Source organism: Callorhinchus milii, unplaced genomic scaffold (assembly GCF_018977255.1).
Source record: "Callorhinchus milii isolate IMCB2004 unplaced genomic scaffold, IMCB_Cmil_1.0 Scaffold16, whole genome shotgun sequence".
Classification (NCBI taxonomy): domain Eukaryota; kingdom Metazoa; phylum Chordata; class Chondrichthyes; order Chimaeriformes; family Callorhinchidae; genus Callorhinchus; species Callorhinchus milii.
This window is the reverse complement of record NW_024704757.1, coordinates 516,482-529,898: the sequence shown is the minus strand read 5'-3', so window position 1 is coordinate 529,898 and position 13,417 is coordinate 516,482. Positions and strand designations below refer to the sequence as shown.

The window sequence follows — 13,417 nt, the reverse complement described above, 5'->3', positions numbered from 1 at the left end:
CCTTAGTGTCTGTTTGACCCTTTACCCCACATTTGTGTCATGGCATGCTCTGACTTCCCCCACCTCTGCAACATCGCCTGGCTCTGCCACCGCCTCGTCCCTCAGGCGGCTGAAACCCTCATAATAATAATAATAATCCTTGCATTTGATATAGCGCTTTTCACATCGGGGGGATATCCCAAAGTGCTTCACAGAACACACCTTAAAGTGAATTGACTATATTTGTGGGCAAACACGGCAGCCAATTGCACACAGCAATGTCCCACAAACAGTCGTAGATTGAAAATGACCAATTTATTATTAGGTGTGTGGAGTAAGGAAACTTGCCCAAGGTTTCGCCCTGCCTGGAATTGGACTCTGGTCTCGCTTGCAAAGCGAGTGCTCTAACCACTGAGCTACAGGACTCCACACATTCATTATTTCTAGGCTCGACTGCGCCAACTTCCTGCTTGTGGCCTTCCCATCATCCAGAACCCTGCAGCTCGTATTCTCACACACCAGGGTCCATAACCCTATCACCCTCACCCGGCTCCATTGGCTTCCCATCCCCCAGAGGATAAGAGTTCAAAATTCTTGTCCTTGCCTTCAAGCCCCTCCACGGCCTTGCCCATCCTTTCCTCTGCAATTTGCTGACCCTATGTCAACCTGTCCGCTCTGGCCTGCTCCACCATCAAGCCTGAAATGAAGTTATTCCTGGATAAGTTTGTAGTACATTGGAATTAATTTGGTAGTTTTGATTTACCTACTCACTTTCCCTCAGCTTACAGAGATCTGAAACCCTCCACATAAAGTGATATCACTGGTATAATTTACTGCAGAAACGTTCAAGATCTGAAACCATTTATAAATAAAAAGCTGAATTTAATTTTGTTTCCACACTCCACACGCCTAATAATAATCCCTCAAGAAAAAAATAATAAATTGGTCACTTCAATCCACGACTGTTTGTGGGACACTGCTGTTTGCAATTGGCTGCCTCATTCCGCCCACAAATATACAGTCAATTCACTTTACAGGATATTCTGCAAAGCGCTTTGAGATGTCTGTGGACGTGAAAAGCGCTATATCAAATGCAAGGATTATTATTATCAGCAGGGTAGCGGCCTATTTAAAAGAATTGCACCACTTTTGCTCAAATTTGTTTTTGATAAGTTGTAGGGGGGTCTTCCAGCTCTAAGCCTGTGCCACCATTAAGTTTGCTTTTTTTAAGCTGCTGTTGGCCAGAAGACAGATTCAGGAAATTGTATTGTAAAAGTATTGTGCTTACAATGAGGTTTCTGTGTTGTCTCAGCCCTTGAGTGATTGTAGTAAGCAATCTTGAGATAGCTCGAAACAGATGCTTCAATATGTGTAACTTATGATTAAAAATAAATCATTTCTTACCAAGCCTCAATGTTGAGTTAGCAGATTCATGAAATACAAATTACAACCCTGATATTAAACATAAGTCGAGTTACATTGGCGCAAGTAAGGAAGTTTAGTTCAGAAAAACCAGTGCAGTATCACAAGATTCAGGTCGTCCATTTAACTTGAGTTATTTAAACATTACATAGTAATCAATCATTAGCTAGTCCAGAGCAGGTTTTAGTTTTCTGATTAACTTGCTGGCTTTAGGTGGACAAGTGCATGCCATAGTGAGGCATTACATTAGGAGGAAGTAAAATGTGTGAGAAACTAGCCGGCATAGGTAAAGCAGCCTGTGTCAACAGACATTTCATGAACTGTCCTTGAAGACACAGCCAATAACCTTGTATTTGAAATTGTTTTTTAATTGAATAAGAAACTTGGAGAATAGATGATAAAAAGCTGAATTGTGCTGTTAGGGACGAAGGAGACATTGATTGATTGATTCCGGGCAACGTCTGTAGGTTGAGGTGAAATTAAAATTTGGCTGTTTCTATGACATTCTTTCACCAACAGACATAATTGCTGTTAATGCATAATGGGGGTGTTAAGCTGTACTCAATTGAGGTATTTTGGAAGATATATAATGCATGTAGAAGTTTGCACAATTTCACAAACACTGGTTTATGTAAACGGCTGCCTTGGTAGGTTGCTGTGTGTGGGGTTAAGCTGAACTGGCTCAAGGTGACATGCCTGGCAATGGAATGCCGGGATCGAGCAGCCCTCTGGCAAGTTGTGCGGTTTTAGCTGGTTGGACTCCAGCAGTTTCCCCACGCACGCTCTGGGGTCCCCAAGCCTTGGATCTTGCCAACCTGCGCTTAATGCTTACTGGAATTAGGTAAATGGATCGTGTCCCTCCAGGGAGAGAGTCCACATTCCACCTCTGGGATTTCCATGTGAAGGTGGGATGAATGGAAATCTCAGCTTGTTTTGGATTCTCTTAAGCATGTCATGGTGATGGATTTCTGCATGGGGAGAGCAATCACGACAGAGCGGAGGCTGAGGTAAGCACTCGGTCAAGCTGTCGGAACTGTCGGAGCGACGAAAAAAGGCAAAAGTGACATTGGTGTGACGTCATTTTTCAACAGCAGAACCAGGGACAAACATCGACAAACTCAGAAACCACAACACTGACGGCAAATTAAAACAAAAAAACAAACGTAAAAAAATATAGAAAATCACTGTGTGAGATGATGGCAAGTGAAATGCGAGGACTGTGACGTGTGGGAGTTAATGAGGGCCCTGAGCCCCGGCGACTTAATCTGCAGCGAGTGTCTGCAACTCAGGAAACTCCAGCTGAGAGTAGCTGAGCTGGAAGCCGAGGTGCAGACACTGCGCTCCATCAGGGACAGTGAGAGAGAGGTTCCTGGACAGTATGATGGAGGAAACCATCACTTCCCTGAGGCTCGGGAGATGCTTGGCTCAGGGACAGGATAATTTTATCAGTCCTGCAGACAATGGGGTAATTACCCCTCTCTCCATTACCCCTCTCTCCCCTGAGAGAGGGGTAATGGAGCCTTGGGCTTCAAACTTGATCAACGGTTTTGATGGATCAGACACCTCAGGAGGTGGTTACCCCACCCCACACACCGAGGGTTCAGCGGGAAAATGACTGGGTGACTGTCCGGCATGGTAGGAAGAGGGGACGGACAGGGAAGAATGCCCCCAATAGTGTAGCACTCTCAAACCAGTACTCTGTAATGAACATTGAGAGTGTGGATATCTCCAGGGAGGACAGTATAAACCGATTGGAGGAACAGGGGGACGGACATAGGTAACAGGAGCAATGCTGTTGTCATAGGGGATACAACAGTGAGAGGTATATACCGACGTTTCTGTAACAGAAGATGGGAGTCAAGGATGGTATGTTGCCTCCCTGGTGCAACAGTCTTAGACATCGCAGAAAGGGTGGATAAAATTCTTCAGGGGGAAGGAGAACATCCAGAAGTGGTGATCCAGGTTGGGATCCATGATATTGGTAAAAAAAGGGCTGAGATGCTTTTGGGTGAATATCAAAAGCTGGGGAAGATACCAAAGAATCGAACATCCAAGGTGGTGATCTCTGGATTGCTCCCTGTGCCTCGGGAAAATAAGTACCAGAATGGCAGGATCAAGCATATGAATGATTGGCTGGAGAAATGGTCCAGAAAAGAGGGCTTCAGGTTTCTGGATCATTGGGACCAGTTCTGGGGCAGGTGGGACCTGTATCATATGGATGGGTTATACCTAAACAGGGCTGGGGCGAATGTGCTTCCAGACAGGCTATCTAATGCTGTTGGGGAGGGTTTAAACTAGTTTTGAGGGGGAAAGGGAATGCAAAAAATGAAGAGCTAGAAAATGGAGAAATAAAGCAGGAAGTAAGTGCAGAACAGGTCAAGTCGGTCTTGGAGTGCATGTGCCTAAATGCACGGAATTTAGCAAACAAGACTGGTGAGCTGCAGCTCAAGTGGTCAGAGGGGGATACGATGTAGTAGCAGTAACAGAGACTTGGCTCAAGTAAGGACAGGAATGGGAGCTGAATATTCCTGACTATAATGTATTCAGCAGAGATAGGGAAGGAAAAAAAGGAGGGGATGTGGCAATGTTAGTCAAGGATACAGTTATAGCCGTGGAAAGGGTTGAAGTGCTGGAGGGCCCCAAAACAGAATCTATCTGGTTAGAGTTAAGGAACAAAAAAGGAGCTGTTACTCTGGTAGGGGTATACTATAGACCACCAAATAGTGGGAAGGAAATAGATGAGCAGATCTGCAAGCAGATCGCAGACAAATGCAAGGCCAATAGAGTCGTGATAATGGGGGACTTTAATTATCCCAACATAGACTGGCAAAACAACAGCGCAAAGGGCAAGGAGGGGGAAAGATTCCTAAAATGCATACAGGACAACTTTCTTGATCAGTACGCTTCCAGCCCAATGAGGAAGGAAGCAGTGCTAGATCTAGTTCTGGGGAATGAAGCAGGACAAGTGGAGCAGGTTTCAGTGTGAGAGCATTTGGGCAATAGTGATCACAACATCATTAGATTCAAAGTGCATATGGAAAGAGACAAGGAACCATCTAAGGTGAAGATACTCAACTGGAAGAGAGCAAATTTCAGTGGGTTATAAAGGGACCGGGCCAAGGTGGACTGGAAAGAAAGATTGGCAGGTAAAACAACTAAAGAGCAGTGGGAAGTCTTCAAGGATGAGATAGCTCGGGGACAGAATAAATACATTCCCACAAAAGGTATGTATGTAGGGTATCCAAACCTCCCTGGATGACGAAGGTAATTGTATCTGGAATGAAGCAGAAAAAGGAGGTGTATGACAAATGTCAAACCCAAGATACAGAAGACAACCAAATAGAATATAGGAAGCGCAGAAGAGGTTTGAAAAAGGAAATAAGAGGCTAAAAGATTATACGGAGAAAGGTTAGAGGGTAACATTAAAGGGAATTCTAAAATAATTTATAAACATATCAAGGAAAAAAGGTTAGTCAAAGGTAGGGTGGGGCCAATTAAGGACCAAGGGGGAAATCTTATTGTGGAGGCAGAGGGCACGGCTGATGTGCCTCTGTCTTCACAAAAGAAGTGGATGCACCAAATGCCGTAGTATCGGAGGAGAAGGGAGAGGAAATGGATATAATAATAATAATAATAATCCTTGCATTTGATATAGCGCTTTTCACGTCGGGAGGAAGTCCCGAAGCGCTTCACAGAACACAGTGTAAAGTGAATTGACTGTATATTTGTGGGCGAACGCGGCAGCCAATTGCGCACAGCAATGTCCCACAAACAGTCGTAGATTGAAAATGACCAATTTATTATTGTTTTTGGTTTTGGAGGGATTATTATTAGGCTCTGTGTGGAGTAAGGAAACTTGCCCAAGGTTTCGCCCTCTGCCTGGAATTGAACTCAGGTCTCTCACTTGCAAAAGCGAGTGCTCTAACCACTAAGCTACAGGACTCCACAAAGGTAGTGCTTTAAAACCACTCTGGTTGCACCACGCACCAATTTCTCAGACTCTGGGTGGGCTAAGGGTTCATTCTATTCATACAGACTAGCAATACAAGTTATACATTCCTGATCTTCTAGATTGCTAATGTCTGGAGGCCAGAATAAACCCAGATGGTACTTTCAAACAACTGCAAACAATAACAACAAGATTCCATTTATAAAGCGCCTTTCACGTCAGGAGGACGTCCCAAGGCGCTGCACAGTTGGGTCATGACCCGAGCAGGGGGCAAATGGTCAGGGTGAGGGGAGGGGAGGGAGCGAGGAGGGGGGAAATGGTCAGGGTGAGGGGAGGGATGGGAGGGAGCGAGAAGGGGGAAGAGAGTCGAGAGGGGAGCTGAAGGCTCGGTCAAAGAGAAAGGTTTTGAGACCGGCCTTGAAGGAGGAGAGGGAGGAAGCGGCGAAGGCACTGGGGGATAGAGTTCCAGAGCCTCGGGGCTGAGAGGCTGAAGGCCCGACCACCAATGGTAGGGCGATTGGGGCGGGGGACGTGGAGCAGACCGGAGCCGGAGGAACGGAGGGTACGGGCAGGTAGGTAGGGGGATAGTAGGTTGGAGAGGTAGGAGGGAGCGAGGCCGTGAATGGCCTTGTAGGTGAGGATGAGGATCTTGAAATCAATCCTCTGGGGGATGGGGAGCCAGTGGAGGCGAGCGAGGGTGAGGGTGGGTGTGGTGTGGTCGCGGTGTCTGGTGCGGGACAGTACACGAGCTGCAGAGTTCTGAATGACCTGCAGTGTGGAGGGAGGTGGCGGGAAGGCCGGCGAGGAGAGAGTTCCCATAGTCCAGCCTTGAGGTGACAAAGGCGTGAACCAGGGTTTCAGCCGCGTGAGGGGTGAGGTAGTGCTGTAGTCTGGCGATGTTCCGGAGGTGATGGAAGGCGGTGCCAGTTGTGGTGCGGATGTGAGGGAGAAAGGACAGCTCAGGGTCGAACAAAACGCCGAGGTTCCTGACTGGCTTTGAGAGGTGGAGAGTGCAGCCTTGGATGCTGATGGTGTCAGCGCCTGAGGTGCGGAGGCGCTGACGCGAACCAATCAGGAGGGCCTCGGTTTTTCGCACGTTGAGCTGAAGAAAGTTGTCTCTCGTCCAGGACTCGATGTCGGACAGACAGCTGTCAGGACATCGGGGGTCGTGGAGTTGAGAGTAGAGGAGGAAAGGTAGAGTTGGGTGTCATCCGCATACATGTGGAAGTTAACTCCATGTCTGCGGATGATGTCACCACAGGGGGAGCATATAGAGGGTGAAGAGGAGGGGACCGAGGACAGAGCCCTGAGGGACTCCACATGAGACAGTACGGGGGGTGGAGGAGAAGTCATTCGTCGAGACAAAGTGAAGACGGTGAGAAAGGTACGACCTAAACCACTCAAGGACAGTGCCTTGAAGGTTGAGGTGGGAGGACAAGCGGTGGAGTAGGATAGCGTGGTCGACCGTATCGAATGCTGCCGATAGGTCGAGGAGGACGAGGAGGCAGAGGGAGCCCTGGTCACAGATGGTCAGGATATCATTGGTGACCTTGACCAGGGCAGTTTCTGTGCTATGGGCAGCACGGAAACCTGACTGAAGGGGTTCGAAAAGAGAATGGGTGGAAAGGAAAGAGCGCAGTTGGGAGGCGACAACTCTTTCCAGGACCTTGGAGAGAAAGGGGAGGTTGGAGATGGGCCGGTAGCTTGATAGCTGCGACGCATCAAGGGAGGGTTTTTTCAGGGTGGGCGTGATGGTGGCAGTTTTTAAGGGAATGGGGACAGAGCCAGAGGAGAGGGACAGGTTGATGATGTCGGTGATATGTGGGGCAAGAAAATGGAGCTGGGAGATAAGGAGTGGAGTGGGGATGGGGTCAAGGGAGCAGGTGGTTGGTTTTAGGGATAGGATGAGTTTCGTGACCGAGGGTGGGGAAACGGGTACAAAAGTGAGTAGGGGAGGATGGGTAGCAGTCGGAGTGTGGGAGTGAGGGGGTGGGGGGTTGGTGGATGTTGGAGGGGAAGTGACCGCGGAGCGAATTCCCTTGATCTTGGACTCAAGGAAATCCAGCATCTCCTCGCAGTGAAGGTTGGAGGAGATGACCTGCGCGGGGTGGCGGGGGGGACGGAGGAGTCGGGTTATGGTGGAAAACAGTAGCCTGGGGTTGTTCTTCGCCTCCAGGATTATCCTGGAGTAGAAGGACGACTTGGCCGAGGCTAGAGTGGAGCTGTAAATTTTGAGGAGGTCCAGCCAGATTTGTCGGTGGACCGTTAGGCCAGATTTGGCACAGGTGCGTTCAGCGGCCCGCACCTGGCTTTTCAGTGAGCGGAGGTGGGTGGTGTACCAGGGGGAGGAGCGGGAGTAGGAGACCGTGCGGGAAGTGATGGGGGCAAGAGTATCGAGTGTGGAGGAGAGGGTATTGTGGAGGAGGGAGAGAGGAGAAGAGGGGTCAGTGAGGGTTGAAGGCCAGAGGGAGAGGAGTTCAGAGGACTCCAAGGCAGCGGTTAGGGATTGTGGGGGTAACTTCTTCCAAGGGCGGTAGAAGATGGTGGTGGGTCTGGTGGAGGTGGGGAGGGGGGTGGAGGTGGTGAAGGAGATGAAGTAGTGGTCAGAGATGGCCACAATAAGTATAAACAGAGAGGAAGTACTGAAAAGGTTGACTGGACTGAAGGTGATAAGTCGCCCGGTCCGGAGGGGATGCAGCCGAGGTTACTATGGGAGGGACGGGTACAAATAGCGGAGGCTTTGGCTACAATTTTTCAATCTTCGTTGGACACAGGAGTGGTGCCCGAGGACTGGAGAGTGGCCAATGTGACTCTCCTGTACAAAAAGGGACAGAAGGACAAACCTGGGAACTCCAGGCCAGTCAGCCAAACATCAGGAGTGGGGAAACTCCTGGAGACTATAATCCGGGACAGAATAAATCTTCACTTAGAAGAATATGGGTTAATTAGGGACAGCCAACACCGATTTGTTAAAGGCAAATCTTGTCTAACAAATCTAAGACTTTTTTGATGAGGTAACAGAGAGGGGATAAAGGCAGTGCAGTTGATGTCGTTTATATGGACTTTCAAAAGGCATTTGACAAAGTGCCACATGAAAGACTTGTAAGAAAGATAGAAGCCCATGGTATAAAAGGGACAGTGGCAGCGGATCCAGAACTCACTGGGAGACAGAAAGCAGAGGGTTGTGGTGAACGGCTGCTTTTCTGACTGGAGGGAAGTGTACAGTGGTGTCCCCCAGGGATCGGTATTAGGACCACTGCTCTTCTTAATATACATAAATGATCTGGACTTGGGTATAGCAAGTACCATTTCCAAGTTTGCGGACGACACAAAGTTAGGGAAGGGGGTAAACAGTGAGAAAGATAGGAGCCAACTGCAGGAAGACATAGACAGAATGGTAAAATGGGCGACACGTGGCAGATGAGTTTCAATGTGGAGAAATGCGAAGTAATGCATTTTGGTAGAAAGAATGAGAGGAGGCAATATAGGCGGTAATACAATCTTAAGGGTGTTAAAGGACCGAGAGACCTGGGGGTGCAGGTAAATGAATCCTTGAAGATGGCAGGACAGGTAAAAAGGGCATATGGGATACTGGGCTTTATAAATAGGGGCATAGAGTACAAGAGTCAGGAGGTTATGATTAACCCATATAAAACCCTGGGAAGGCCTCAGTTAGAATACTGCTCCCAGTTGTGGGCACCACACTATAGGAAGGATGTTAAGGCATTGGAAAGGGTACAGAGGAGATTTACGAGGATGGTACCAGGAATGAGGGACCTTAATTATGAGGAAAGGCTGGAGAGGCCGGGATTATTCTCATGGAACAGAGAAGGCTACGAGGAGAACCTAATAGAGGTCTTCAAAATCATGAGGTGTGTCGGTGACTCGAGGTCACAGATTCAAAATAGTCTCTAAAAGAAGCTGAAGGGAGGTGAGAAGACATTTCTTCACGCAGCGAGTTGTTCGAATCTGGAACGCATTGCCTGAAAGAAAGGGCGGTCGAGGCCGATTCATTAACTACTTTTAAAAACGCGGTGGACGGATATTTGAGGAGGACGGGTTTGCAGAGTTATGGGGAAAGGACTGGGGAGTGGGATTGACATTAATTGCTCTATTCAAAGAGCCGCACAGACTTGATGGGCCGAATGGCCTCTTTTTGTGCTGTATGATTCTATGTGTCAGACACCCGGCTGAACAGAAAAAATTCGCATTGTATGTGGAATCCAATTACCTTAAAATTACCTATACGCTGAGTAATTTTCACCATTTGAATTAACAATGTGTCTTTCTGATGGATAAACATCTCTTGAATATTAATGAGTGAACGGCTTTCCAATTAATGCTAAATTTCCAGGGAGTTTGATCTGTCTAATGTAACTTAAAAATATGCCAGTTATACCATATTATGTGGGCTTTCATTTTACATGAGCTAAAGGCAGTTTCAGCGCCTTGGGACGTCCTCCCGACGTGAAAGGCGCTCTATAAATGGAATCTTGTTGTTGTTTAAATTCAAATATAGAGTAAGGACTTTACCTTAATTATATAAGTATGTAATCTGTAAATATACATAAAAGCATGTGTTTTCATCTTGAGAATATCCTCTGAATAAATGAAACTATGCAGGTTTAATGGTTGAATAGCTACAAGTAGCAATGGTTAAATAGCCTGCCTTTGAAATGATTCGCTCAATATGGAACTTGCCTTATAACAACATACTAGTTTTAACTAATGCAATCCATTTTATAGAAGCTATTTCATGCAATAAACAAAATCACACCAAAACCTGCAGCAGGGGGCACTCTGGCTTCACATTTAGTTGTGTTTCTCAATACAATTAAGACACCATTCTTGACTTGTATAGTTGTGATGCTTCTGCCTTGAACATTCAGAGCAGAACTCTTTCCCCTGATTTTTAGCAAATGGAGAAACCTCACAGCCTCTGCACTGTGCACTGAGGGGACATTGGTGATCAAATTGTAGCACGGATGTTCTGCATTATCCAGTATTTCATTCAATTCCATAGCATTGTCGCGAGGCTTGCCCTAATTTATATGCACATATTATCAATAATATCTAAGATCAGCCAATCAGTATTGTGCAAATAAAATAGATTTTTAGGCAAGGAGAGTTGCAGTTTAGAAGGTAAACTGAATAGCAGCTAAATTAATTCTAGGTAAGGACACAGAGTAGCTATTATTGAAATATATACATACAGGAACGTGAATAAAGATCCAGACATCCATAAAAACTGATCCTGAGAGAACCTACCCCTTCCCCCCTCCACACACACATTACACAAATCCCCACCTAAGGAAGATAAAAAAAAGTTTTAAAAAAACCAAAATGACATTTATAGAGCGCCTTTCACGTCGGGATGACGTCCCAAAGCACTGAACAGTCAGGTGTCAGGGCCCGAGCATGGGGGATTGGTGGGGGAGGGGTGGGGGAAGGCAGAGAGGTTGGAGGGAGACCAAAGGCACAGTCGAAGCGAAGGGTCTTGAGACCGGCCTTGAAGGAGGCAAGGGAGGAAGCGAGGCAAAGGGACCGTGGGATGGAGTTCCAGACTGTGGGGGCAGAGAGGCTGAAAGCCCGGCCACCGATGGTAGGGTGGGTCAAGCGGGAGACATGGAGCAGACCGGAGGCTGATGAACAGAGGGAGCGGACAGGTTGGTAGAGAGTCAGCAGGTCAGAGAGGGAGAGGCCATGGATGGTCTTGAAAGTGAAGACGAGGATCTTGAACTCGATCCTCTGGGGGATGGGGAGCCAATGGAGTCGAGCGAGGGTGGGAGTGATGGGGTCACGGAGCCTGGTGCGTGAGAGTACACGAGCTGCAGGATTTTGGATGATCTGCAGCTTATGAAGGGAAGAGTTGGGAAGGCAATGTGGAGGGAGTTCCTGTAATCGAGCCGTAGACTTAGCCATAGGCTAACAGGAACTTTGTTGGGATTGTGTACAGTGGATGGTGGTATAACTACAAAGCCATGGTAGCCTCGGGAATTTTTCTGCTGATCACTAATCAGAGAATAAAAAGATCAGAAACGATTATCTCTGTGAGCAGCCAACACACGGGTGTGGCAAGTCTATGATAGGTGCAGGGAAGCAGGTTTCCAGTGTCTTGGTACGTCCTCCTGACGTGAAAGGCACTAAACAATTCTAATTTGTCGTTGTTGCTAAAGCTCTGTGAGTTTTCAATGTTGTAAACTGATGCAGATACAAGTGCTGCAAAAACATAAGAGTCTCTTCAAAATAAGGAGATGACAAATGAGAATACACTTCAGGTCTTTACTCTTTGCAAAAGCATTTGTGACACAACATTAGGCTAGTCAATCATAGCCACCGTTACTACTTGTGATCAGTTGAAAAACAGATATTGTAATGATTTCTTACAATTCTGATATGATGTCTGACAATTTTGCATTTGCAATTAAGCGTTTTTTAAAAAATAATTTACAGTTTTATCAGCAAGATTCACAAAGGTGTCAAATTGTAATTCCCTGGGACCAACATCATTTATTTCCTATGTATGAATATTCTCCTTTATTCTCTTAACAAAACCTAAACTGTTTACAAAGAGCAGTCAAGAATTTCCATGAAAAATATACGCAACATTCATTGAAAATAATCAGACATCAATGTACAATAATTTAACTTCTCTACATAGCAAAACAGTTTTCCTATTCATACAGACTACAAACTGTTTTACGTCAGCAAAAGCAGATTTTGTTTATGTAAACAATTAAATATGGTCATTAAGATCCTGATTAACACCTTTGTATATTGTTTTTAAGCCTCTCCTCCGAACAAACTCTCCTCTGAAAGTGTCCTCAGAAGATAAACACCGTCAATGTACAAACACAAGTACAGACATGCAAGGACTTCACACAAGAGATGGCAAACCACAAGAAAAACTGTCCTGGCTGTTTACACTGATCAGTCTTTTCTTGTACAAATATGTTATTGGCAGAAGAGTCATGTAAGTTAGGACTTGCAGCAACCAGAACCTTTCATTTCTGAATTCACGTAGTCATGAAGCTTGAATTTAGGGTCACTTGGTGATTTCATTGACCTGTGTTTCAGTTCTCTGCAATAAGAAACATTTGACAAATACAGGAAGAGAAATGACAACCACCCTCAGCCTAACATTTTCCTTACACATCTATATATCAGGGACTGAGTACCACAAGGATCCGAAAATCTGTTCAAATCCCAGAGCAAAGGGAGAGGTTGGGATAAATTATTTTTTACGCACACAAGGCAGAATGGGGAACAGTGGTTGAGGCAAAATCCATATTAGCTTTTAAGAGGAATTTGGTATATAATTGAGAAGGAAAAATATTTTTGAAAAGTATGGCAAAAAGACAGGAGAATGGGGCTAAATGGCCAGACAGCTCTTTCGGAGAGAGCTGTCACAAAGGGCCAAATGCCTCCTCTCTGCTGTAAATTTATATGGATCTACTTCCAGTCTCGTTTGCACCTTTTCTTCTGCCTCTTTTGCCGGCAAAGACATGATGGGCTGAATGGCCTCCTTCTGTGCTGTATGATTCTATGATTCTTTCAGCTGTAATGTTTGTGCAAGAAATGCGTTGGGGGGATTTTCAAACAAATTCTCAATGAGAATTCCAAGATGGAGCATAATTTGTCATAAATTGCCACTAAATCAACGATCCTTCATGTTGATAACGGAGTAAAAATAATGGAAATTATTCCATCACCCCAGCAATGACATTTCAAATTGGAAAAGAGCAAGATATCACCAAGAAAGATATCCATCATTCGGCAATAATATTGATATGTGCTCATTGCATTCTAATATTCTGCTTGCAAAAACATCCCACTTTCATCCATAAATCAAGTTTAATTTTGACAGTTCCAAAAGCAGCAGTGCTTGATCACTGTAGTCTCATTAAATGCAGGTACACTTGATCTTTCAAATCACAGTGCTAACTAACCAGGCAACTTGTTAGCTTTCTATTTTGAAGTATGATAAAGCTCTCACGTTCACTTATTTTAACAAAGGAATAAATCTGAAAGACATAAACAAGTAGCTGATTCTCACTGACATTCCCC

General features: G+C 45.8%; 1 protein-coding gene across 1 annotated transcript in view; it reads right to left on the bottom strand.

The window, feature by feature from the left end:
• Positions 1 to 11,618: 11,618 nt before the first annotated feature.
• LOC103187105 (ras-related protein Rab-26) overlaps positions 11,619 to 13,417 on the bottom strand; it is a gene marked incomplete at its 5' end in the record, with an annotated part of 135,447 nt that continues 133,648 nt past the window's right edge. Inside the window, 1 exon segment of the mRNA XM_042341029.1 lies at positions 11,619 to 12,431. Within this exon segment, the coding sequence (XP_042196963.1) occupies positions 12,329 to 12,431 (103 nt within the window).